At 50.6% G+C, this 26,123-nt stretch overlaps 3 protein-coding genes across 5 annotated transcripts in view; all 3 read right to left on the bottom strand.

Moving 5' to 3' along the window:
* The window catches only part of NAGA (alpha-N-acetylgalactosaminidase), a 321,568-nt gene extending 318,303 nt beyond the window's left edge, over window positions 1-3,265 (bottom strand). The window contains exon 1 of the mRNA XM_069081976.1: window positions 3,260-3,265. The gene's annotated coding sequence lies outside the window, so the exon portion shown is untranslated. The remainder of the gene's footprint in view (window positions 1-3,259) is intronic.
* Window positions 1-3,265, bottom strand: part of NDUFA6 (NADH:ubiquinone oxidoreductase subunit A6) — a 303,722-nt gene extending 300,457 nt beyond the window's left edge. The window contains exon 1 of the mRNA XM_069081982.1: window positions 3,261-3,265. The gene's annotated coding sequence lies outside the window, so the exon portion shown is untranslated. The remainder of the gene's footprint in view (window positions 1-3,260) is intronic.
* On the bottom strand, window positions 76-20,927 carry LOC138156596 (suppressor of cytokine signaling 1-like). 3 transcript variants are annotated; one of them, XM_069081979.1, is made up of 4 exons: window positions 19,984-20,927; window positions 13,089-13,203; window positions 10,155-10,230; window positions 76-1,184 (listed from the first exon to the last, which is right to left on the bottom strand). In XM_069081979.1, exon 4 carries the CDS (start codon window positions 1,134-1,136, stop codon window positions 462-464), a length of 675 nt encoding a protein of 224 aa, XP_068938080.1. In that variant the 5' UTR covers window positions 1,137-1,184; window positions 10,155-10,230; window positions 13,089-13,203; window positions 19,984-20,927; the 3' UTR covers window positions 76-461. The 3 variants fall into 3 exon arrangements, with proteins under 3 accessions (XP_068938080.1, XP_068938079.1, XP_068938081.1); XM_069081978.1 differs by lacking the exon at window positions 19,984-20,927 and adding an exon at window positions 19,158-19,797; XM_069081980.1 differs by lacking the exons at window positions 13,089-13,203; window positions 19,984-20,927 and adding an exon at window positions 19,158-19,797.
* Between the last annotated feature and the right edge of the window lie 5,196 nt (window positions 20,928-26,123).

Here is a 26,123-nt window from a genome sequence, read left to right as displayed (position 1 = left end):
CACCCCACAGGGTCATTAGGAATCCAACAGTCTGAGCCTAACCCCCCCCCCCCCCCTCCGATCTGGCCACATCCTGGGCTTGCTACTGGGATGGAGAAAAACGTCTCCGTAGGAGGAAGGAGGCACATAGGAGGCTGCCTTTAACAGGGAGAGGGAAAGGCATCTAACGATGGGTCCCCATTTTGTCTCCCCTTCCTCCACTCTAATAGAAGACTGTGCTTGAACAAGCTAAAGCCTGGCTTTAATAAGTGTCTCGTTCCAGAAGGATGAAAGGGGATTGGTTAATGAGTGAGGATGGGACAACAGCGCCCACCCGGACCCATCAGAGTGGGGGCTTGGAATGGTTTATTCAGGAGTAACGGTGAGTCTTCTTCCCACCTACCCCCTGCCACTGAAACACGTCTTCCCCTAGGAAGACCCCCTGCTCAGCAGCAGCAGACTGCAGAAGTTGGCCGAGAAGCCTACTTTGGTTGGTGGGGGGGAGGAAGGTGAATCCTGGGGTGTAGCTGGTCCCGCTCCTGCCCGGGCAGGGAGGCACCTATGGTGTCCCCCTCGTCTGCAGCCTTTGGCCCCTGCTCTGTCCTGGGAGCGGCGGCCCCACGCGAGGCCAGGCTTCGGTGGCAGAAATCCAGCTGCTGGGACAAGCTCCTTCGTAACGGGCTGGAGAAGACCAAGAGAAAGCCCTCCTTGCAACAAAGGGCATTGTTCTGGGTGGCCTCCACCGCCATCTCCAGCAGCTTCACCACACAGTCCGAATACAAGTGTTGGAGCCAGAAGCGGCCGTCCTGGAAAGCGATGCGCAGGCTGGCGGGGCCCGCCGGCATCCTGACGCTCACGCTGAACAGGCAGTCCCCCTGGGCGCTGTCCCGCAGCAGGAAGGTGCCCACAGGCTCGGTCTGCAGCCGGGCGTGGGCCTCGCCCACCGACAGAGGCCCCCAGTAGAAGTCAGTGGCTTGCAGAATGCGGAGAGAGCGCTCTACCACTTCCCATTCGTGGTTCCGAAAAGCCCGATAGTGAGTGGGCAGGCTGGCCCGAGCTGGGAAGAAGGGAGGCTCCGGCTGCTGCTGTGGGGGAGAGGGGTCCTCAGGCGCTCCGGGATCTGCTCCACCGGCCCTCCCTCCGAGCGTCTCCCACATGGCCCATGAGTCCCAGAAGGAAGCATCCTCAGCTGCCTGACTTCAGACCTGGGGAAGAAATGAAGGAGACACTTGGCTCAGTAGGGCCGTCCAACGCATTCCAGATGAGTGGGGGGCGGGCGGGAGGTGGCACAGAGGGGGCAAGCGGGCAGAACCAGCCCCCAACCCTGCAACTCGGGGGCATCCCCGAGCTGATGGCGCTCCCAGTGACTGAGTCACCCACGTCCACACGTCCCCAGACCTACGGCCAAAGGAGTTCCATCCCCTGCCGACTAAATCAATGAAGCTGCTGCCCGACACGAGAGAAGGGGGAGCGTACACTTTCTGGAGTGATTCATAAAATGGTTCTGGAAGCGGCCAGTGCTAAGAAATACCATCAGCCGTGGAAGCATTACCAGAAGAGGCAGAGAGCTGGCCGGCTGAGTCCCTAGGGAGCTCGCCATTTGTCAGGGGGATGCCGGTAATAAGCTGAATTAACGAGGGTATCAGTGGGAACTTTCCCTTCGCTGGTGCAGATCTCAGCCATCTGTCTTTCTATCATGTTCCCTTCCTTCCGTGTCCGTGCAGCCTGCATCCACGCTGGGAGTCTTCCTCTAGGTGGGTCTCCTAGGAGTGGGGGCCCCCAGACCATTCCTGTTTACCTCTTTTTCACCCATGGCCTAAAGGGTGCTAACCAGTTTGTTCCAAAGGCGGTGTCCAGCCTCTTTCCTCCATGGTCACACCTTATATTCTCCTTACGGGAGCACATGGACATTTACAGCTGTTCCAAGGCCACCCCATTTACCCCTCCTCCCTGAGGATCACACACTGACTGGTCTGTTACCACAAGGTTGAACCCTGAATGTGAACTCCCTGAAGGAAGGGATGACCAAGTTTTTGCCTTTATTTGTATCTCCAGCTCTTAGCAGGTGCCTGGCATGAAATGAGTTCTTAATGAATGTTCATCGACTGACTCACTGACACACACACGCCCCATCCCACAGACTCATGATGGTCTTTTCCTAAAGCATGGAAGGGTTGCAGGCTTTCTCAGTGGAAGGTGTGGCCACTCTGCGAAAATAAATCACAGACTCTTGGAGCCATGAAGTATGGAGCTGGTCAAATACTGGTCATTGAAATTTAAATGAAGTTTCTGTGCCCCACAATATTCTCACGTGCTATAATACACAGATGACAGTGGGTAAAGCCACACTAATTAGAACTAGGGCATATACCAGGCTGAATTAGTGAAATGTCTGAAAAAACACAGTCTTTTTAACAGCATAAAGAATCAAGTGCCCTTACTCTGAATGCTGCTACCCATTTTTATTCCTCAGTAGTTCAGGATGAGATTGTACCCAGGCCCTCATTTGCTGCCCCCACCACAGTCTTCAATTACACCGTCAAGCTAATGCACAAACCCTTCCAACAAAATCGCCATCTCAGGAGCCTCAAAGCGGCACTCACGGTGACTGACAGTCTCTGGAATTTAATGGTGAATTGGAGGGGAATGCTTCCACCAAATTGTTTTTAAAGTAATGTGTTTATTCCCCAGAAAGACACAAAGGCCCAGCTTTCCCTAGGCACTGCATTAGTGAAACCCACCAAGGCTGGCATTAGAAAAAAAATAAACCAAACCACTTCCAATTAAAATAAGATAAAATCAAGGCAGTAAATAGGTAGGCATTTCTATTTTTAGCAGCTCCCCCATCCCCATTATACTTCTTGAAAACAATTTGGTTTTCTTTGCTCATTTGACAAGTGAAAGCTATAAATTCTTTCAGATGCCAGGTCTAGGACCTTTCTAGTCTGGGTCCAGTGACCCAGGAGAACCACGGCATGTTATCTAAAAACAATTATGTCTGTCTGCTATTAACAAGAATGGGCTCTGACAGGCACACAGTCTGTCCCTCTCCCCACTGTCTAACACCATGTCAGAACTCATCCTGTGGGGTCATTATAGGTATGCCTTTCTTTTGTAAGTTCCATTGGCAAAAGGCTGCCTTTGATACTGGCTAAAGAAAAAAAAACATCCATAGAGAAAATGTGTAGACATTTACATATTTTAATTACGGCAATGACTTTTTGCTATCTATATAACTGGGCTATTTCAGTGATTCAGGGTACTCTGCAATTATCATTTTCCCCATGTACTCAAAATAATTTTGTCAGCACTGAATGACAAAGAGATCCATAGCCAACAAAACACGGGCACAATATGGTGGTGCTTCACCAGTTTTTGCCTAGGCCCTTTGCACTCTGTCATGAAACCCTTTTGGACCAGGAATTACCACGGATCACCTTCTTTAATTTGGTCATTACCCTATTGACTTCTGAGGAAGATTTCAGAGGAAAAAGGTGGTAATAGAAAGGAGAGAAATTTAAGAGAGTTCTTAATGTGGGGGATTTTTCTCCAGCTATTGTCAAGAAAGGTGTGATGATGGATTTACTTACTCAGGATCAAAGAAACTGGATGGTTCCTTTGGAACACACTTATTAGTGTCCATTGGGCAATGGGCTGTTCATGTGATAGGAGACAGACCGTCCAAGAGCTATTCTGTTCCTCCCAATATTAAAAGAGGAAGATCTGCAGAAAGGTACCTAGGCTCTCATTACAGGATGTATAGGAGACCATGGAAGAGAAAGGGACAGGAGAGGGCTGGAAGCCCAGGAGGCCAACAGATCTTAGTTGTAGGTTGTTGCAGCAGCTCTGTGGTGACTCGTGAAGTCAGAGCTCAGAATTCTTAGTTCTCTCATTTTCAAAATGAGATGGCCGAACTGAAAGACCCTTAAGGCTCCACTCTGAAATTCAGTGACTTGAAAGTATTATTGCCCCGTTTTACAGGTGGAGAAATCAAGGCAGGGGCATGGTTTCATTGTGACTTGTACACAAGCCATGAAGTAAATGGACAGCACTGAACTGATCTATTCAAGCCTAGATCTGAGGCTTTCAACCCAGCTTTGTGCCATGGACCCCCCCCTGTAAGGCACCGGGATTCCTCAGAATCATAATCTCAAATAATGGAAGAAAATGCTAAATTTCAATGAGAGGTTAGTGAAAATAACTAGAAGTTCATGGACCCGTTGAAATCTCTTCGCCAGTCCAAGAACATCTGAGCTGGAGAAGTTCCTCCTCATATAACCTTCTATGGCATGGAGTACTCAGATGTTCAGCCTTCCCTAGCAAGATTTCACTTGTAAGGAAAAACCCTCCATTCTCCCAAATGCAGTGTGGTCACACTCTTGGGCTGTGAAATTCTGTTTCCCACATCTATTCCAACACATGAACTGAGCTAGATTTTTTAATTTGCTTTTTGGAGGGTAGTTGGGGTTAAGTGACTTGTCCAAGGTCACATGGCTAGATTTTTGTGTTAAGTGTCTAAGACTGGATTTGAACTCAGGTCCTCCTGACTCCAGGGCAGGTGCTCTATTCACTGCACCACCTAGCCACCCCAGAGCTAGAATTTTGGAACAAATCTGCCTGAGGTCACAGGTTTGATGGCAGGGAGAGGTTGTGATGGATCCACAGAGCAGCCCTAGAATTTCTCTCCTCCCTTTCCCATCCCACCCACACCCCCTGCTCTGGCAGGCCCCAGCAGCTGCCCACCTCCTCTCTCTCCCCATCTCCATCTCTTCATTGCCTCTCAATCTTTCCTGGGAGTCCCTCCCAGTCAACCCTCAGAATCACAATAATAGGTCCAACGTGATGTGGGCACAGTGTATTCTTTGTTTGGAAGTTCTGTGTTCTGCAGAACTATTGCCTAGCTTACCCTCCCTTCTCACACCTCCCCTCCCCTGACCCTGAGTGCTAGTCTGCCCACTGACTCTCTGTCTATGGGTCCATTTTGGCGTCCCTTTGGTGACTATGGGGAGTTGACTGCACATGCTCATATCCTGATGCCTCTTTGGGGCATGGGCGTGATGACCCTGGGCTCTTGAAGACCACGCCAATGAACAGCAACCTCTAGGAAGTCCCACCAAGCTGAGACAATTTCCTGGATTGTCCAGTGATGGACTGGAGACCTGGTATCAGAGGGCCAGTCTAGCCAGATTTGGAGAGGCTCATGAGGGTGTAAATGTTTCTTCAAAAACAAATCATAAAGGTCATATATAGCTGGAGTACGTGAACTTTTAAAAAAATTCTGATAATCATATTTCAATATAATTGGTTTTCTTTTTGCATTTTACTTTATAAATTTAAAGCCATTATTCTGAGAAGGGGTCCATGAGCTTCCCCAGACTGCCCAAGGAACCCATGACCCCCACAAAAGTCTAAGAACCTGTGATCTGCCATGTTATAGAGCAATCACAATCCATCTCAGTTAAAGGAATACCCAGGCTGGTGAAATGACAGACTACTGAAGTAAGGAAGCAGGCACTGAGAAAAGAACATAGCAAATCAACATTTCACGAAAGTGAAGAAATGGGGAACCAGGGTGTGAAGGCAAGGCCAGCCCCAGCCTGCCCACATGCACTAAGACCTTACCAAGGTCCAGTACAGCACCTCAGGGATGAGACATTCATGAGCTGGATGGGTTTGAGTCAACTACACCCTGTGGGAACCTTTGGGGGCTGCCTGCCCTCCCCTCCCTGCTCTTACTCCACCTCTAGCAGCACCTGACATTCATAGTGGGAGGCAGGAAGACCTCGAAGTCAATAGCTTGTGGGGAGAAGCAGCTTTGGCTCTAGGTCCCTGGGGCAAACCTGGACTGCTTTACCAAACACCTTTGTCTACAGAACAAGCATTCTCCCCTCCCTCCCTCTTCCTGATTTCCCAAATGCCACATCACCCCCGCCCAGCTGTTGAGCAGGTTAGCTTTGTGTGTGTAAGGCTTAGTTCAGAAGCTCTTAACCTTTGAGGGGTCCAGGGATAGCTGTCTGGGGCTCTGTGAACTTGAATGGGAAAAGAAATCCCATCTTTATTTTCACTAACTTTATACTCACCAACTTTTACTAATACTCTATTTTCATCTGAGATGCAGCATTTCCTTCAATTATTCAAAACCATCATTGTGAGAAGGGGTCCCTGGTTCAAGAACGGGGAAGAAGCCCTGCTTTGGTTCAAGGACGGGACTTTCCAGTGGAAACCACTGGCCATGAAAAAAGAAATTCTAAACAAACGGCATTAGTGCTCCTTTATAATCGACATTCCCTTTTAACTCCCACATTTGCCACCAAAGCTTCCCAGAGCTACAGGGTGACTCAAGACCAGAGAGCTTTAGTAAAAACTACGGCACTGTCTCGGATTCTTTTTTCACTCCCTGATAGGGATTTGGTTGTTGAAAATGTCTATGCAAAGAAAAATACTGGAAAAGGGAGTAAGGGAAGGCCTCCCTTTGGGAATTTTAAAGTCACTAAACCATTTTTTCACCTGCTATTGGCAATACCTCTTCTCCAAGTATGGATCCAGCTGAAATGGTGCGTGATTACTTCCCACACTCAGAAGAGGATGTTTTTCAGCCATCTTCAAGGACAGTCAATACCTGCTATCCACCAGGAAAAATTTAGGCTGATAGACCCAATGACTGGCGTCTCTGAACTGAGAGCCTTGGGGCCACTGAGACTGGCTCCCCCTGGGGGGGAAGTCTGGCACTGCTAGAACCCACACTGACTTCTTCAACAATCTCATACGACTTTACACTATGATAATATTAATAATAATACAATAATGATAGCATTGATAGAGTGCTTGAAGGTATTATATTATTTTATATATTATCTATATTATATTCAATCATCTCAACCATCTTGTCAGATAAGTGCTATTATTATCATTCCCAAATTACAGATAAGGAAACTGAGGCAAACAGTGGTTAAGTGACTTGCCCAGGGTCACCAGCTAGCAAGTGTCTGAGGTTGGATTTGAATTCAGGTCTTCCCGACTCCAGGCCCAGCTCCCTTTTCACTGCACCCCCTAGCCGCCTCTAAAGGAAAGGCTGCTAACAATTTAGGATTTTCTAGTTCTTTGGGGATGTTAATTATTCTTATCAAAGAGAAGCACAGAAATGTGTTTATTAAGACTTTTTAGAAACACTAATAGAATAGAACAGAATAGAAAAGAATGTAATGCAGTGTAGTATAGTATAACCTAACCTAACCTAACATAATCCCATTTATCTGTAGATGTTTAGAATAGAGTGTTGCTGAGGGGATGGGACACCAGTTCTTGGGCACCAGGCTTCTTACATTTGACCTTCATTTTTGCCTTTCTGAGTCATAAAGGGCTTATTAGAACAGTTTTTAAAAAGCGGTCTCTTCCTGGGATTGGAATGGAGCTGTCATATCTGGCTCAGGATTTGTCTTGCTTCCTAACCTCAATAAGCAAAATGCGCATTAGTGTGGGGTATTACGCTTCATTCACCCAGCAAACTGCGATGATTCAAGGGGTCGTGGCCACCCTAAGAGCAGCTCAGCCCAGGCCTCCCTGCCTCCACCTCGGTGTAGTGAGGACCATCAGATTCGAAGTTAGAAAGACTTGGGTTCAGATCCTGCCTTGTACACTTAGGAGCCATGACCCTGGGGATGTCTTTCTGAGTCTTCATTTTCACAAGTGTATGAGGGAGTTAGACCACATGACTTTTAAGGTCAGAGCCCTGAAATGCTGGGAGTTCTGCTCGACATTCTCTCTGCCTTCTGATACTCCCAGATGAGCTCAGGCTGGACCTGGACTGAGCTGGTAGGGGAGAAAGAAGCCTGCCCAGGAGTGCCAAGGCAAGGGGCAGAGATGCTCAGAGGGCTCACTGAGAGCTCTCTCCTGGGCCTCATTGAGCAGAATCATTTTCACTGGTGACATGGAATCCTGCCTGCTGAGATAACTACCAGGCTTGTCAAATCTAAGCCCGTGTACACATGTGGCCACACACATACTATGAACCAGCTCTAAGCTTGGGAGGCTGTTGTGTGTGAGGCAGCCAGTGAAGATCTGTGCTTAATGTGGAGAGGAGCTGGATCCCGCCTGGCCTAAGGGCATCATGGCTCACCTCTCACTTTGGCTTCGTCCTAACCAGACTGGAAGCAGTCACCACCCAGGGAGCGTGTCTCTTCTTGCTCTAGACCCCTAATCAATTGTGAGCCACAGACCACAAGGCTACATAAACATTAGGTGAATCAGGAGCAGGAAAAGGGACCACGACCCCCCAAGCTCATACAAAGGCTCGGTTCACCCAAGCCAGAACAGGCCAAGAATAAGGCACAGCCCCAAGCTGATGGCCACACACAGAGTACCTGGAATGATCAGGGCCGGGGCACAGGGCCAATCACTTCTCAAAGCCTAGGGCTTTGGATAATATTATATCCCCAAGCAACTTTGGACAAAACACCATTGGAAACTCTCCCTGAAAAGCCTAGACCAGTTTTGTATGAGACCAGCAGAGTAAATGGTGCCAATGACCGAACAGTCTTACAGGGTGGGGAACCTGCAACCTCAAGACCACAAATAGCCCTCTAGGTCCTCAAGCGTGGCCCTATTCAGTCACAGGGCTGTGCTTGAGGACTTAGAGGGCCACATGTGGTTCCCTACCCCTGGGACACCATGTAAAACTCCATGACTAGTGCATCCGGAAATGTCTTTCTTTTTGTGGGAAAATGGAGAAACCAAGGGAATGTAGGCAAGGATGACAAGAAGCTGAAATGAGGGCCTGAGGACCCAGTGAAATTGATGCATGGGGTGGGAGTACTCCGAATCAGAGGACTCTTGAAAGAGATGCAAAGAACACAGAAAAAAAATTATCACCCACAATAACTTGCATTTATCTAAGTACTTTACAAACAGCTTTATCCAGAGGCATTCTGTATGGTGGGCGGGTCAATTATCATTTATGCCCCTTGTTGGGGTATGATGGGGAAACTGAGGCTCATAGCTTAGACAATGTGCCCAGTGTCCTGGAGCTTACCAGTGGCAGAGCTGGGATTTGAACTCAGGTCTCCTAACTCCAAACCGACAATTCTGCCCATGACACTAAGCTCCTAGACATTAGACAAAATTAACATTAAAAGATTATCTTACAAAACATTATGGAACTTGGTCAAATGAAATCGGTCTTCAGAATGGGTGCTAAGGAATGTTCTCTATGAGCCGGCCCTACACAAAACTGACATGGGGGAAAATCAAGGCTGCCCCATGTCAGCTGCCCAGGAGACCCCCTGCTGCCAACGAGTCTGCCCTAACACCCCATCCACAAAACCACGTTTAGAAATCCTTTTAAACTCCTGCCTTCTTACGTATCACATCTGCTCTCTGGATGCTGTTCTCTCCCCCAGATGCTTAACATTTGAGATTCTACCTGTGGCCTCCCTGGCCCCCTTCCAGATTTCAAATAAATCACCAGCTCCTCTGATGGTAAAGGGGTTGAGGGAAGAGGGGAAAGGAGATTTCATCCGCTGTATGCAGAGAGAGGACACACGGAGGGACTGGGTTCTTGTTGTTTGTTTGTTTTTGCCTTTTGGAGTGCAATTGGGGTTAAGTAACTTGCCCAAGGTTTTTTGTGTGTGGGTGTTAAGTGTCTGAGGCCTGGACCGAACTCAGGTCCTCCTGACTCCAGGCCAGCCGCTTCACTCACTGCGCCACTTAGCCACCCCGGGACTGGGTTCTTGACTTCAGGAAAGCTCTGGCTGAATATTCCAGGTTCATGGGGTAGAGAGCTGGGGGAGATCTCAGGCCATCTAGTCCACAGATGAGGAAACTGAGGCACGGGGGTAGAAATCACTTAGAATCCTAGATATTGGGCCGGGGCCTCTGAGGGCCAACCCCTCATTTCACAGACAATGTTTAGAAGAGACTCATCCAAAGAAACACAGGGAGCAAGTGCCAGTCAGCATCCAAGCCATAGTGCTCTGGCTTCAGAGCCCTGCCCCGAACAGTGATGATGATGGTGGTGGTGACAGCACTGACACGGAGCTAGTCTTGTATTGTCAGGTTTGCAAAGCGCTTTATCAACAGGATCTCATTTGATCCTTACGACAACCCTGGGAAGTAGGCGCTAGTATTATTTCCACTTCATAGATGTGAAAACTAAGGCAGACAAAGGTTTAGGGACTTACCCAGGGCCACACAGCCAGCAAACATCGGAGGCCAGTCTTGAATTCAGGTCATCTTGACTCTTTCATCATGATAGCCCTGTGCGGGAGGTAGGATAGGTATTAGTGTTCCCATTTTATAAATGAGGCTCAGAAAGGGGACATCACTGACCAGTGGTTTATAAGGGTCACAGCCAGGATCTGAACCTAGGTTTTCTGGCTCCAAGTCCAGTGCTCTTTCAGTTCTATTTTATTTTGGCAAGGCCTTATGGGTGATCATTAGAGCCCCTGGGTCACAGTATGGGTCAGGAAGGAAACTCAAGTACCACCGAGCTTGTAACCCCAAGATAGTACAATATTCGCACCGAAGTCCCAGTATCCGTGACAGTCTTCCTCGTGTGCATTCCACCTAAAGTCAGTTGGTTCTCAGTTTCTTATGCATGAAAGGGGTGAGTTTGACGTTCTCTGGAATCTGAAACCTCTACAGCCACTGGAGAGGAACGGCTGGGGAAGTACCAGCTTTCTTTCCCACCCCCTCTGCCAGCGTGTGCCTCAGCCCTAGAGTATGGGGAAGCCCAGCCATGGCTGGAGAGGGAGGGAGGCAGGGGCAAGCGATGGTAGCCTGCTTGCCCTTGCTTTCATGCTACCACCACTAAAAACAAAACTGATCGACAGTGGTGATGGTGACGTGAGCGGGCCATGACAGAAATTGGCCTCGAACAATGAGATCATTCTGGAACTGGAAACGCCCTCAGAACTCCTCCAGTCCAACCATGTCAAAAGATGGGGAGACAAATTCCCTCTTCCAATATGATTGTAGCCCACAGTGAGGCTGCATCTTCTCCAGCCAGGGCCACAAGAACCCACCGCAAACGGGCCCAGGGCAGTCACCTCCGGCTTTCCTTCCCACAGAATAAAGTCATGTCTCTCCAGAAAAGCAACAAGGTAAAAAATGAAAGGTTTCCAGGGTTTTTGACCAGGGGTCACTGGAAGCCATAGACCCAAGGGTCCTAGGATTTAGACCTGGAGACAAGCCCCTCACATGCCCAGGCACCCAGACCATCACAGTGAGTCTGCATCCAGCTTGGAATACCATGTGATTCCCAAACACATCAGCAGCAAAGGAGGTTTTAAAGTCTGTTCCACATCCCTACAAGCAGCTACATCTCCCAGTCCAACAGGCCCTTTTCCTTGGCTTCTCATCACATGTGGCCTTTGTCTGAAAGCCCAGAAATGCCCCCAGAGCCTCCCCAGGCATTAGTGGGAAAGAAGAAGATAAGCTGGCATGGTTCAAAGCTTGGCCAAGGTCTGGAGGGGTTGGGGGCCAGTGCTTGAAAGAGCATGGCCAAAGTCACAGCCTTGAGAGCCACAAGGGACTGCTGTAACACTCCCATGTAACACACGAACGTACAGGGTTTAATGGTGAATCTATCATAACAATAGCTGACATTTGTAGACAGCTTTAAGGTTGCTAAAGTGCTTCCTACAAATGTCATTTCATTTGATCCTCAAAACAACCCTGAGAGGGAGGTGTGATTATCTCTGTTTTACAGATGAGGAAACAGAGGTCAGCAGTGGTCAGATGACTTGCCCAGGGTCACACAGTTAGTGAGTATCTGAGGCTGAATTTGAACTCAGGGTTTCCTGACTTCCAGTGCTCTACTCACTGGGCCGCCATGAGTCCTATAAGGGGGGGAATCATTTCTGACTCCTGGGCAGGGTTCTTTCCTCCCTGTAGATCCCAATGTACCACCACTATTCTGTCCTATGCTTTTCTGTCTCCCCCAAAGTGCCCAAGACAGTGATGGGGACATACCAATAATCCAATAAACACATGCTTCTTAAACTGAGCTTGAGAGGCAGTGTGGCCTAGTGGGGGCCAAGGTGGCCTCACACCAGTCTCTGACACACACTGGCTGAGTGACCATGGGCATTATTATTGTGTCCATCTTATAGAGGAGGAAGTAGGATTTAGAGAGCTCAGTGATTCCTCTAAGCCCAAGCCAGCCTTTGGAGCTGGGCCTCAAATCCGGGCCTCCTGACTCCTGACTCGGCGTCCTCTCCTCAGCAGGCTGCTGTTATTAATATGAAGCCTTGAGCAAGCCCCCTCCCCGCTGGTCTGAGACCTCTTTAATCCTCAGAAGACCCCTGCATACAGCAAGGGCTCGGCAGCATTTTTTACAGGATGATTGACATGTGAAACATTAGCACCTACTGTGTGCAGGAAGCTCCTGTCTGGGCCCTGGGGGTGATACAGAGTGGTGACAAGACGCGGTCCCTGCCCTCATGGACCTCCCATTAAAAAGGTCAGAAAGACACCAGTCCGGAAACTATGCTGAGCCCATTAAAGAAGGCCAAGGACAATGCTGTGAAGGGGACAGCCTGACCTGTCTGTACATTTGGTCCTCTCTTTCCCCTACCTGCAGCCAAATAAATTTTGTGTATGATTATGATGATACTTGGTATTCACACAGTGTCTTAAGCTTTGCCAGCTCCTTTACAATCGTCTCATTTGGTCCTCACAACATTGTACCCATTTTACAGAATCTGAGGCAGACAGAGCTGAAGTGACTTGCCAGGGCCAAATGAGTTATAAAGGTCTGAGGCTGGATCTGAGCTCAGGGCTCCCCAGCCCCAGGGTCAGCACTGGACACCCTGCCTAGCTGCACATTCCTCACTGGATGAACAGAAGTCATTATAAACCCAAGCAAATAAAAAGACAGCCTTAGAAATAGCTAGCACAAGGCCGTCTTGTTTCAACGACTCTCTACTAGGTGAGGCAGCCCTCAGTGCCTACAGGCAAGTAACCAGGACCATGGAAATTCTGCCATGACTTCGGGCTGTCTCCTCCCAAGAGAAAAAGGCCAGAGCACAAGCCCAAGTCTCCCCTCCAGCTGTCATGCTGCCCTCCCCCCAAGCAGAGATGGTCCCAGAGAGCATGCTCCCAAGGTGAATTACCTTCGGGCGACACCCCCACCCATGAAAGCCTAGTTGCAGACCCGGCTGGCATTTCCTTCCCAAGGGTGAGAGAGAGCTTGGGTATCCTCCATCTCCAGCCTATCAGACTTCATTCCTGCCAGTTAAAGACAAGAGAAGAGATTCATTCAGGTGTAGAAAATGATTTCTGAAAGCCCTTTCCAATTAGAAATCCCAAGGCTCAAGATGAATCCATTGATCCATAGCAACCAGTGAGAAGATGCTGTCTGTCTCAGAAGACTGATCCCTTAGGACTCTGGCCTCTGCTCCTCTGCATCTCCCCAAGTGCCTGGAACGGGGCAGCCCAATGAAGACTTGTTACTAGGAGGACCTTACACCCATACAAATACCCTTCCTTTGCCAAAGAGGCAAGGGAGGAAAGGAAGTGCAGGCAAAGCCCGTCTGACTTCAGTCTCTGGCCCCCGGTGAAGGAGAGTGATTTTGAAATGAGGTACCCGAGACTTCATAAAGAGACAGTGCCCTTGCCACTCAGCAGCAGCCGTTCTGCTGCTGCCAAGGGCCCCAGCCTCGCCCTACCCTGCCCCGGGCCGCGGCCTCCCCTCCTAGCCCTAGATCGAGAAAAAAGCCGTTGGACTTGAGCACCTGCTTCCCTTACCCTGCTGAAGAAGAAGCAAGCAGGCCTTATTTGCTTCTGTTTGTATTGACTGGCATCTGTGCATGTGTCCGTGAGAGAGGAAGAAAACGCAGCACCAGGGACGAGTGAAAGGGGGAGGTGAGAGAGAATGTGTGTTACCAAAATATCTTGAGACCAGTTCTTGGAAACATGCAGCCAGTCTGCTCAGCTCTATTAAGAGCTCACTTCCTGTGAAGTACACTGAGACATTTTCATCTTTCCACCCAAAAGAATGGGAAATGCAAACTAAGTCAAGCCCCCTCTCTTGGGAACAGAGATCCCTGACTTTTCTCTTCCTGCTTTTGGCTTGTAGGCATCTTAACAGGAGAGCAAAATTAATTAATGAACCTGATGAAGAATAATTACTCAAGTTTCCCAAGGTGAGATGTATATCTACATAGACACACATACCTTTCTTAATCTAAGACATAGGCTGTAAAACTAATGAGGTTTGTCTAATTGTCCTGTCCAAATTCCAAGTTTCTTTGCCATTGCAAAAACTGGCTGGTCTGAAAAAAGTTTTGGTAAAACAAGTTGAGTAAATTAAATCAACAAGCACCTACTGTGTGCAGGGAACAAGCACAGAGTGGGCACACATGGGCAGACAGTCCCTGGCCTCCATTCAAACAATAGCCAAGCCATCTTCATACAAGTATGGGTGTCTCTAGAAATAGACAGACACAGTTGAATGACCTTGGCCTTCAAAGCCTGTTGAAACTCTACAATTTGGCATCTGGATAAGAAATCATTTCTAGACCTTTCTGAACTCACACTCTAATGAGAATCAAAGAGAAAAGTGCCAGAGCAAATGGGAGGCTTGGGATTTCTTAAATCGAAGGGCGTAAGCCAGGCCGGCGGGCGATGGAATGGGCAGCGTTGGCAGTCCAGTCCCGCTACCATTATCCGAAAAGCAATTCACCATGTGCCTCTTCATCCAGAACGTTCCCACGTTTCATCGCGAGCGCCCTGAAGGGGATGCTCACTCCTCCTGGAAGTTGCTGGCCAGGAACAATTAAAGGCTATTTTGAAATGAGCACATGTCCCCTGGGGGTACAGCCAAGGCATTTTATCAAACCTTTTCAGGGCTATCATGGCTAAGGTGCTTTAGAAACAGAGTTTGGAATTTCAGGGCGAGATGGGGCCTCAAATCATCTATCACGCCCCCCATTTAATAGATGGGGAAATTTGAGACAAGCAAGATCCAACAAGTCACCCAAAGCCAGAGCCAGAGGCTGTAAAGGACCCACGCCTCTACCTTCCTCTCCAACACGACACCCTTTTTAATGCTCCTGTATCTATAAAATACCCAGGAAGGTTTTCCTCTAGTTTCATTCCCCTTTTATTTAAATAAAAACTCTACAATGTCAAGATTTCACATTTAAATGGCCAATGAGATAATATTTGTAAAGATTTGTGCTATTTGATAATATTTGTGCTTAGCACAGTGCCTGCCTGGCACAGAGCAGGCCCATAACACCCCTCCTCCCCCCCAGTTAAAACCTGGAAATGAAGTGGTTTACAATAGGAACTAGGCTGCTTCTGAAATCTATCACCCCAAGAAGCTTAATAACTAAGCTAAGGTGCTATCTTTGTGAGAGGCAGTGTGGCCCAGTAGGTAGAGTAGGCCTGGCTGCCAGGGTAACCTGGATTCAAGTTCCAGCCTCTGGCATATCCGAACTGGGTGACCTTGGGCAAGTGGCTACTTCTCAGTACCCCAGGCCCCTCCCTAAAGGGCTACGGTGCAGAGGAGACCTCAGTCTGCTTCAGTGGAGAGAATTATCTCACTGTGACTTCCCTATATCAATGAAATCACAGGCCTGATTAGAAAAAAATAAAACAAAACACAGCTACCATCTCTGGGATTTCTGTGTGTGAAATGATGGCCTTTTATGCTTATAAAATCATCCATGAAGGAGAACTTAGAAATCCCTACTTCTGGGGTCCAGCAGTCTGGGGATAGATTTCAGAGGGCCAGTGAACTTGGCTGGGACAAAAATCACATCTCTTATTTCTAATACAGGGTGTCCCAAAAGTCTTAGTCGAAGAAAGTCTCAGGTCGAACCTGTAAAAGCTTTGATATTAAGTAATATTTAGTAACATTAAAAGCTTTACTAGCTGGAAAGCGCACTGGGACTTTTTTGGTTCTCTATGTATTTTATTTTATCCATTTAAAAACATCACTCTGAGAAGGGGTCCACAGCTTTCACCAGACTGCCAAGGGGGACTCTCACACACAGAGGGTGATGAACCCCTGCCAGGGTGTAGCCTTCTCATCTTAAAGATGAAGAGGAAATCAGAGCTGGGGTTGAAACTAGCGGCAAGTCCCAGAGTAAGCCAGTGACAGGTAGGGACAGAATCTAGGTGCCCTCCCTCGGGGTCTAGTGCAAAGGTTTCTATCTCAGGTCGAAGCGACAGACCAGGCATTCAGCCAGGCAGAGGCTCTAGCCGCTGAAGAAACCACGACAATTGATTCTCAATTCACACCTAATTTTCTCAGATCCGAACATTTTCCTTCTACTTCCTGGCACTGGATTTCCAGGCCAGTTCTGGATGAGGACTTTAGGCTTGCAAACTGAAAATAGCCATCGATGGCAGGAACACTCTAACGGGGGTTCCTGGCTTCCAGGAGAGAATTGCCCCCGTGTGGCCTTTCCTCTGATGATCCCACATCAACAGGAGAGCAGCCGAAGCAGCCTGTGATGGTGGTGGGGAGCAGAGACAGGAAGCTGTCTCATGTCTTCACAGAGGCTTAAAGGAAATTATTAAGGGCAGAGTCGCTCAACAGTCAAAGGAGAATTCCTGCCCCCTCAGTCCCCACTCGGGACCTGTAGGCACTTAGGAGGCACTCACCTATGCCATTTTCTTGGCTTCAGCATTTTCAGTTTTAAATGTCCAGGGTTCAGTTCTCTTGAAGTAATTGGCAGCCACAGCCGTGAAAACACTTTTAAAGCATGTATTGGCTCTTGCCTCCTGCTCTGACTTTTCCATACTACAATCACAAATAAACTGACTTTTCCAAAGAAAAAAAATTCCTGGCTGGTACAACTTGAGAACACGAAAGCAGATAAGACATGTTACCTCGATATGTGACTGAGAGAATGAAATTTAAAAGAAAACAAGGTCCCAAAATCAGGAAGGGATACTTTGTAAGGTAGTGAGTTCCCCATCACTGGAAGTGTTCAGGCAGACTCTTCTGCAGAAGGGATTCCTCCAGTGGCCAGGTGGTTGGGCCAGATGAATTTTAAGAGGGCTGGCAAGCTCAGAGTCCTAGGCTTACCTGAAAACCTGCACTAATGGGGCCACAACATTAACTAGCTTAAACACCTCCCTTGCCTTCTGACTTCCTCATTTCCAGAATTCTGGAACTTGGCCCAGGGGAGCAGTGAAAGGTTAGACTCTCTGATCTGGAGGTGACACACAGCCCATGACAAAAGCAGGTCTGGGGGCAGGGGGGGGTGCTTTCTTATGAGTAAGCTCTGAGCCATCATGTGGTGCTGAACTGACAAGGGAGGGGTTGGGGAGGGGGGAGGGCGGAGAGTGAGACCAAAGCAAGCTTCTGACCCCTTGGTCCTTCCAACAAAGCCCACAGCCCTCTCCAGAAGGCTAATGATGCTCAGCTCATTATGCCTGCCAGCCTCTAACAGAAGAAATTCAAGATTTGTTTCAAACTGAGGAAACTGGCCAGCCTGCAAAGGATTCTGGGAAGCAGGATTTTAAACGACAGCCAGTCTATTTCTGTGCTTACTGGGGGCACAGCAGCTTGGATAAAACTTGCTTCCCCCAAACCAGTGGGAGCCGCCCCTTCTGCACCCAAGGTTGTGAGGGCAGCAGGTTCATCCAGATTGCATTTAGGAGACAAAGACAATTCTTTCCGTGTGAAGATCACTAGATCCAGGTTCTGGGACTGAAGAGGAGAGGGAAGAACTTGGAAACAGAAAGAAAGCAGGCTGACCCTCCCCCCCTCAAAAAAAAAGGGAAGCTGCCATATGGGTCTCCCAAAGCCAAGATAAAGTGTCTAGAACCACCCATCCAGGTGGAGAGAAGGCCACCGGCTCAGCCAACTCTCTTTAAGAAACCCCAACATCCGAACTTCGGGAGATGGTGAGAAAATAGTCTCCATTTTTACAAATGACAAAAGGACTCTCCTAACTGCAGCAGGAAGAGTTTAGGTCAGATAAGCGACAAGCACAATGGTGAGCACAGCCTCTCCTATCCAGTCTCTATCTGTTGGCCAGGATATCCATCTGTCTGCCAGGTATAGGGGCTCCTTGAAGGCTCACAACGACGTAGCCTCTGTCAGTTTCTAAGAGAAGAGCCATTGGATCTGGGGCGATCAGAACCTCCCCCCACCCAGCCTGAACTAACCTTGTAGTCCCCACCTGGTCAGCTGGAGGGGCCTTAAGCAATGGGTCTCAGGTGGTTAATAGAATTGAGTCAGAAGGGCCTCTTCTCCAACTCCATTTTACCCATGAAGAGCACTCAGAGAAGGGAAATAACTTGACCAAGGTCACACAGCTTGGAGGTCAGGCTGAGTCAGGATGGAACCCAGTTCAGCTGTCTCCAGGGATGCCTCTCTTCCCAATTCCACCTTTCTGCTTTATGAATTGCTCTAAAATACAGGATAAGGGCATGGGAGGGGAACTATTTTATAGACTATTTCCAATTGCAGGGTTAAATCTCTACTGAAACAGTTTTGAAAGAATATTTAAAGTATAACCATAATCGGTATAATTGGCCAAATAAAAATGGCATGATTTTTTTTCTACGTGGAATAGAGGAAATGTGGATGGGGTAGGTAGGTGATCCATAGGGCCTTAGGACCCACCAAGATGGTCTATGAACCCAAAGCTTTGAGGACCAACATCCTAGACACCTGGAAACCCCTGCCAAGCTGGCAGCGGGTGTCTTAGCTGGGACACCACTTTCAAAGGGCAACATCAAAGTTTCCTCTCCTCACAGAACATAACTTCTTTCTTTTTTTCATTTCAAACTCCACCAGTTACAGAAAGTAACAGTTTTCACAACCACCTCTTGAGGTGGGTAGCTTCAAGTACAGGGGTCTCCGTTTAGGTGAGGGGAAACTGAGGCTCAGGGAGGTTGGGCGGTCACACAGCTGGGAGGTGGCTGAGTTAGGATGGGCTGCGAACGGTAGGTCCCCTTCACTTCCCACTACACCATCCTGCCTGGCCACAGAAGGGCTAAAACATTGACCTGACAGCTGGAAAGACTCGAGAGGGCTGGACCGGCCAGTCTTTGTTGGGACTAAGTCGAGGCTCGTTCAAGTACTGAGCCCACGTCAGGCAGAGGCTGGACTCCCCCTTTCCCGTGGATCGTCACCAGCTGCGGTCGAAAGGGAAGATCCTGCGGCCCCCTCTCCCACCCCCTCCCCCGGCCAGACCCACACGCGCACTACTCACAGGGACCAGCATTCCAAGGGCCTGGGCCTCCTTGCCTCCCCTGGAATCCTGGAGCCTCGCCAATCTCGACAGAAGATTGACTTGACCCGTATCTTCACCCCCTCAGCGGGTTCCAGGCAGGGTCGGAGCCCGCAGGCTTGTCCCAGGGGAGGAGGAGGCGGTTTGAGGTTTTGCTCTATGAGGGTTGTGTGTGTGTGTGTGTGTGTGTGTGTATGTGTGTGAAACCAAACCAGCTCTAGGTGTGTGTGCGTGTGTGTGTGAAACCAAACCAGCTCTAGGTGTGTGTGTGTGTGTGTGTGTGTGTGTGTGTGTGTGTGCATGTGTTCAACCAGCTCTAGGGAGCTCTGGAACAAGTGGATCAAATCCAGATGTACACTTTCCTCAGTGAATGGGGCTTTGCAGTGAAGTCCCTGCTCTCTCTGCCCTTCTCCGCTTTCCCGGACTGCCGACTGGGCTACCTCGCTGCCCCTCCTCCCTGGCCCGGGTCAGGCGGCTGGAGCCCCTGGGGTCTGACCCTGCAAGGAGGCTCGCCCCCAGGGACTTGAGCTGGAGGCCGGGCAGGCTTGTAGGGGGTCGGATGTAGAGAAATAAAGATGATGCCCCTAATGAGGACGAGCCCTGCTTAACAGAACGGAAACCCCGAGGTCTGTGCGAGGAGGGGGGGGGGGGGGGGGTAAGGGGAGAGAGGACTATGATGTACAAAGTTTATTTTTTCCCCTTTCCCCCCCCCCTTTCCCCCCCCCCCCCCGCCCCCCCCCCCCCGCCCCCGGGTCAGCAGGTGCACGCTTGCCAGTCTGCTGGGCCGGGACCAGAATAAGGACCGGACCTGTGCGGCTTCATGGGCGCAAGGATCGCCCCTCACCCTTGCACATGGGCACCTGCCCCACACCTTCTCGTCCTCACGGAGAGAAAGGAATTGAAAAGCGCCGCGGTCTCCCCCGGCCTCCCGCCCCTTGGAGCTCTGCCAGTGTAGACGGCGATCCTGTCACCACCGCTCCCAGTGGGCGACGGGGACGAAAGCCGGGCATCTGTTCTGATCAGGGTCCAGGGGGCTGGGCGGGCTTTTTGTGGGAGGGGGCACCGGAGCTAAGCCTTACTGAAACCCCCGATTCCAAGAGGCAGAGACGCCGGGCAGGAGGCACCTGAGCAAGGCGTGGAGGCGGGGGAAGGGAAGATAGGACCTTAGATCTGGAGGATCCCACTGGACAGATGGGGAAACTGAGGCCGGAGAGAGTCAGCGGCTTGCCCCCAGCCGAGCGCAGCTGCTGGCTCTGAGCCCACCTGGTTACCTGTCTCCCAAGCTCTCCTCCCCGCGTGTGGGGGCAGGAGGGTCCTCTAGCAGATGCAGAGGCAAGACCTGAGGGGCAGCGGGACCCTCCTGCCCCCCACCTGCCCACCTGCCGCATCACCGCCTGGAGGGCGAGGGGGGAGGGACTGGAAGGGCCCCCAGACGTCATCGAGGCCAGCTCGCATCTGACAGATGGGGAAACTGAGGCCCTAAAGAAGGGACTTCAGCACGTAGTAAGTGCCTGCTGTGTGCAAAGCTCTGTTGGGCTGAGCTGGGGTTCAAATAGCAAAGCCAGACGGTCCCTGCGATCAAGGAGCTCAGTTCTAACGGGGGAGACGACCCACGTGGGAGGGACCTGGCGCTGGAGGGGATCTCTCCTGTTGCAGAGGGGGAAACTGAGGCCCAGGAAGGTCAAGGCATCATCAGCACGAAAGGGACCTTTGCATCCCCAGCGCTGAGTGCCTGGCAAACAATGGGCACCTAATAAATGCTCAGTTGATAGACTGACCATACAAGCCCAACCGTTTGTGTTACGGGGGGGTGAGGGGAAACTGAGGCCCTGTGTCCCACGGGGACTGAGCAGCAGAGGCGGGATTCGAACTCATGGCTTCCTCCTCCACCTCCCAGAGCGCTCTCTGCTCCCGAAGCCCTGGGCAGTTAGCCCCACCTTGGTCCACGGAAGGTCACACAGCTACTTTACCCTGAACTAGCTGGGGGAAGGAATCGAGCTCAGGCGCGCAGGCGCGAAGCTGGCGCTCCGCCCCCTGATCCTCACCAGCCAATCGTGAATAGGCAGCGAGGCGGGAACGCCGCTAACTTCCAGCTGTCTCTGGGGCACCGCCTCCTCCTCCAGAGCTCGCCCCGCCCCCAGCCCCACCGCCTACGCTCCCAGCGCACGCGCTCTCTGGCTCCCCTCCGGCTCCTCCGCCTTCCCCACGCGCACGCGCACGCGCTCTCCTAGGGCGGAGGGGGTGGGACAGGCGCCCGGCCGCCGGGTGTATGTCCCACTCCCTCCCGGGCTGGAGCTCTAGAGCCAGCCCCAGGAAAGCAGGAGGCCGCATTGTTACTATGTATCATGCATATGCTCGTACTTATGTAATGGCAGTTAACCCCAGCTCGCCTTTCTGCGTGCCTGCCCCCCCCGGGGCTCAGTTTCCCTATCTGTGCAGTGGGGACAAGGGCAGGAGCGCGTGGCGCTTTGAGATCCCCGCAGCCGCAGCTCTGATGATCGCGCTCGGGGGCCTAGAGGGGAAGGGATGAGCTGCCCCCCTGTATTTAGAGCAGACCCCCTCCCCCTCAGCTGCGCCACCCCAAGAGACTGGCACTCCCGCCCCCGCAGGCTGGGAGCTTTTTGTGCCCCAGCAGGGTGACCTTGGGCCAGTCACTGGCCCGTGGGTCTCAAGTTTTCTCATCTGTGAAATGAGAGGCCCCTCCTGTGTGTCCTTGTTAAAGGAGAAGGGGGAAGGAGGGCAGGACGGGGGACTGCTGGCCCTCCATGGGCGACTGCCCCCTGCTGAGCCTCAGTTTCCTCCTGTAACACGAGCATGAGGAGGAGGGGGTCCCAAAGAGAGCTCTGCTGGGGATGGTGGGGGGGGGCAGGGACAGGTTCTAAGCCACTTCCCCTCTCAGGCCCTCACTTTCCTCCTCTGTAACCTGAAGGGGCCAGCCTCAGTCTCTGCCCCTGGCTGTCTGGCCTCTACCTCCAGAGCTGAACCCAGAGGCAGGACCCAGGAAGGGTCCAGCTTCATCCCCTGCTCGTGAGAGTCCCCCGCTGAGTACATGGGACCCAGGCCAGGGCCCCAGCAGGCAGGACCATGTGCCCAGGCCGGATGTCCGAGCTGCCCCTCCCACCCCAGGGTGCATCCTCCCTGTCACTGGGGCCTCCAGGCCCTGGCCCATCCAGCCTCTGGGCTCCTTGGCCTCAGGCCTCTTCCAGCTGCCATTCTGGGACTCTGATTCGAGGTTGTCTTTGATTATCTAACTACACTCAGACAGGTGGTTCTGAGTACCACCCTTGGCACCTGTCACCACAAGAGACAGTTTCCTTGAGATGGCATGAGCCCTGCAGCCCAAAACCAGATCCTTTGGTCCAGGAGCCACCCGGGCCTTGGAGCACCCACATCCCACATTGGGCAAAGGCCATCTGTGTCCCAAGGACCTGCCTGTCTGGGCCCTGTTCCCATTAACATCTTTACCCATGCCCCAGTGAAGGCCAAGAGGGATACTCATCCAATCTGGGGAGCCTGGAAAGGACGGCCCACATGTTGGATGTCAGTCAGGATCCCAGATATCTCCAGACTCAAGCAACTGGCCAGATATGATTCATAAGCACCTCAGAACACTAGCACGATGTGGGGGGCCCCTGAACTGGGGTGAAGGGGAGAGCCTCCTTCCCAAAGGAGCTGCTCTCCCCACTTTCATTCTGCTGCTTGCTTTTCCTCTCTGTGTGAGGTGGAGGAGGGGGGGAGGATGGATGGAACACCCCCCAGGTCCAGCCAATCGAGGGGATGCTGTACCAGAAGAGAAGGGAGCTCTGTGAGTCCTGATGTAAGCTGGGACTAGGGTGGAACCAAGTTCTCCCTTCCCTTCCCACCTTCCAGGAAATGGCCAAGTCACAGAATTCAGAACTGAGATAAGAATCTATCACTTTAGTTCCCCAAAGAGGTATTACTTGGGAGGCGTCAGAAAGAAATATTGGATATAACTGTAATCCATGGCCCATTCACAAGTCCCTAGGCTCCCATGGGCTGGGTTTAGTCAGAAAACACACCCTTTGGCTTGTAATTTCCCTTAGGAACCTTACTGTTTGACTCCCATCTCTCAAAAGGCCCCTTAGCTCTCCTGTAGGCATTCAAGCTAATAAAGTACTAAAGACAGAATAAGTCTTATTAACTCTGCAAAAAGCAGGAAAGACTCCCACCAAGCTCCCAAACAGGTGCACTTCCCTTCCCCAGGGGCTTATCTGTTCTTCTAGACTTAAGGTATTTCCAGAGGCAGGACGTCCAACAAGGAAAAAACAAGCAACATTCACAACCTTCCAGTAGGCTGGCTCTCCCCAGAAACTCACACAGACTCTGAGACTTACTATACTTCACTGGATGGGTCCCACTGGACCCAAGGGACAAAGTCCTACCTATCTTGGCTCCTTCATGCACTAATCATTCTTCCCCTTCAAATTTCTTTCTGATGATGGCTCCTTCTCTCCTTCTGTAACTCTGACTTCCCATTTATCTTTCCCCAAATCATTCTGTGTCTCATCTCCCTTACCCAGGGTCCCATTCCTCCTTTTCTGGGGTAGGGGAGAAGGGCAATAATTATGTTATGGGTCCTTCTCTGGAGAAAGGTGCAGGCATCTATCCAAGATGCCAAGGGTCTATAACCCCTTTTAGGGTTCCATTCCTCAGAAATCTCTGTGTGTACCCCTTTAAAGGTTCAGCCCAGGGGTGGGGTGGAGGTCAGGTAGGTGAAATAGCCACAAGTTTGAGGAAGGCCTCATTAGTAAGTCAGTGAGAACTCAGCACAAGAGAAGTCTCTCCCCTAGCTAGGGAATCCCCAGCTTGTCAAGAAAGATGGTGAAGGAGCTTATCAGAAACTTCCTGGGTCTGCATAATATATCTTAAAACTGATTTGTCTGGATGAAAAACAAAACCCAATTCACGTATGGACAGATTTTTGGATATTGACAAATAGTAGTTGTATACATTTTCAGTTAAAAATAAAAAAGAAATTTCAATCTCCCATCAAGAGAGCTCCTACCATTTTCTACCACTTATTTGTATGAGTGAGCATTTTCACTTTTTTCTTGTTTTAAATCACAATACAGAAATAAAATCTATGTGGAAATAGGGGGAAAACAACCTGATTTGTCTAAACAGGCATATAGCGATGTACTTGCCCTGTGGGTAACCTTGCTCTGTTTACATCCACATTCCAGTCTTGGGGGCCTCCTAGACCCTAAGTTCACTCTCATGACCCCCTAGCTGAGGCCACTCCATGAAGCCCCTCCTGATCTCCCTCTATGCCTCAGGCCTCTCCAGTAAGCTTCCTCTTGGGGCTTAACCATGTTCCAACTGGCATTCTGGTTATCTGATTACCCATGCCCTCCCTCCTTCTCACCCTGAACCTCATGGGAAACAATGATGCTGTTTTTCCTCTTGGAGCAGGGCCTTCCTTGCATGCAGGAGGCATTTAATATATGTATGATGCATTGGGAAAAATGGCGTTGGATGCTGTGAGTGATGACAGTCTATGAAGGCCTTGTGGGAAGCGGCTGCCGCCCAGGCTAGGGGGGTTTGCAGGTCTGGGCCTCTCCTGCTGTCCCTCTGGTCCCCTAGATGAAAGGGCCCGAGACACTGTGCTTTAAGCAAGGGGAGAATGGCAGTGGTGGGGAAAGCCTCTGTCCTCTCTGCTCCCAGGGTGGCATGTGGCCAGCATTCCTGAGTTTGGGGAGAAGGACGGGATGTGGGATTGCGTTGGTCTAGGGAACTCCCAGGTGAGGAGGTCACCACCTTTCTCTGCAGCTTTTATAGCTCTAGAGGTGATTTGCCCAGGGTCACACTACCCGTGAATCTCAGAGGCCAGCCTTGAACCCCCAAGTTCCAGCTCTCTGTCCACCACACAGAGCTGCCTGCAGCTCCCAAGGGCAAGGGAGAGGACTGAAGCCAGGCAGTCAGAAAGAGACAGTGCAGTCTTCAGTAGAACTAAAAGTAAGCTTTGCTTTCCTAGAAAGACCATTTCTGGTGTCTACAGCAGGCGAGGCCCCGGGCTCTGGGGGAGGGGGTGACAGGACGGGAAGGACCCTGGACAGCGCAGGGTCTCCCGCACTCTCGTCCAGGGGACCAGACAGACTGTAGGAGAAGCCCAGGCCTGCAAACCCCCTCGAGGCTGGATGGTGGCTGCTACTGGGGTTCATTCAAAATACAGCTTCCTTTTCAAAAAATGAGTTTGCAAACTATTTCCCAGGATCCTACTGGAGCTGGGGAGGGGGCAGGGAGCCACTCAGAGCAGTTTTCTGAATTCACTGCACTTTTATAAAAGCTCCCACTTTCCCTAGGCTTCCCTTGGCCAGGATTTCCTTTCAACTCGGGCCTCTTTCTCCTCAAACCCCAGCTTCATTTGCAAAATTACTCTCTCAGCCCCTCTGATGCAGAGAGGAAGACCAGAGAGGGACTTGGAGCACGGCCTGACAAGTGGTCTGGTTCCACCCCCAACCCCCATTTTACAGAGGAGAAGACTGAGGCTTCGAGAGGGGAAAGGGAGGTAGGCAGCCCGGATGGCAAGCGGGTTCTTCCTCCCCTTCCCTCCGCCTGCCCTCCCTCCTAGAGCAGGTCATTTCTGAGTAATGAAGCTGAGCTTCTTTCCAGGAAAGTGAAACCCACAGGCCTCCCACAAAGAGGTGACCAGGAAGGTTCACACCTATGCCACACACACACACACACACACACACACACACACACACACACACACACACCCCTGGGGTGCTCTTGGGGAGAGAGAAAGAGACATAGAAAAATAGTAACAGAGATAGAGAAAGAGGGAGAGACAGAGAAATAGAGAGGAGACAGTCATAGAGAGAGACAGAGAGAAGAGAATCAGAGAGAGAATGAGAGACAGAGACAGAGAGAGAGAAGAAGAGAGAGAGAGAAAGAGAGACAGAGAGAGAAGGAAACAGAGAGAGA

Source organism: Petaurus breviceps, unplaced genomic scaffold (genome assembly GCF_028583685.1).
Source record: "Petaurus breviceps papuanus isolate PSGF00001 unplaced genomic scaffold, PetGlider_PUasm1.0 156, whole genome shotgun sequence".
NCBI classification, from domain to species: Eukaryota; Metazoa; Chordata; class Mammalia; order Diprotodontia; family Petauridae; genus Petaurus; species Petaurus breviceps.
Note: the sequence above shows the minus strand (reverse complement) of the source record. Positions and strands in the feature narration are given on the sequence as shown.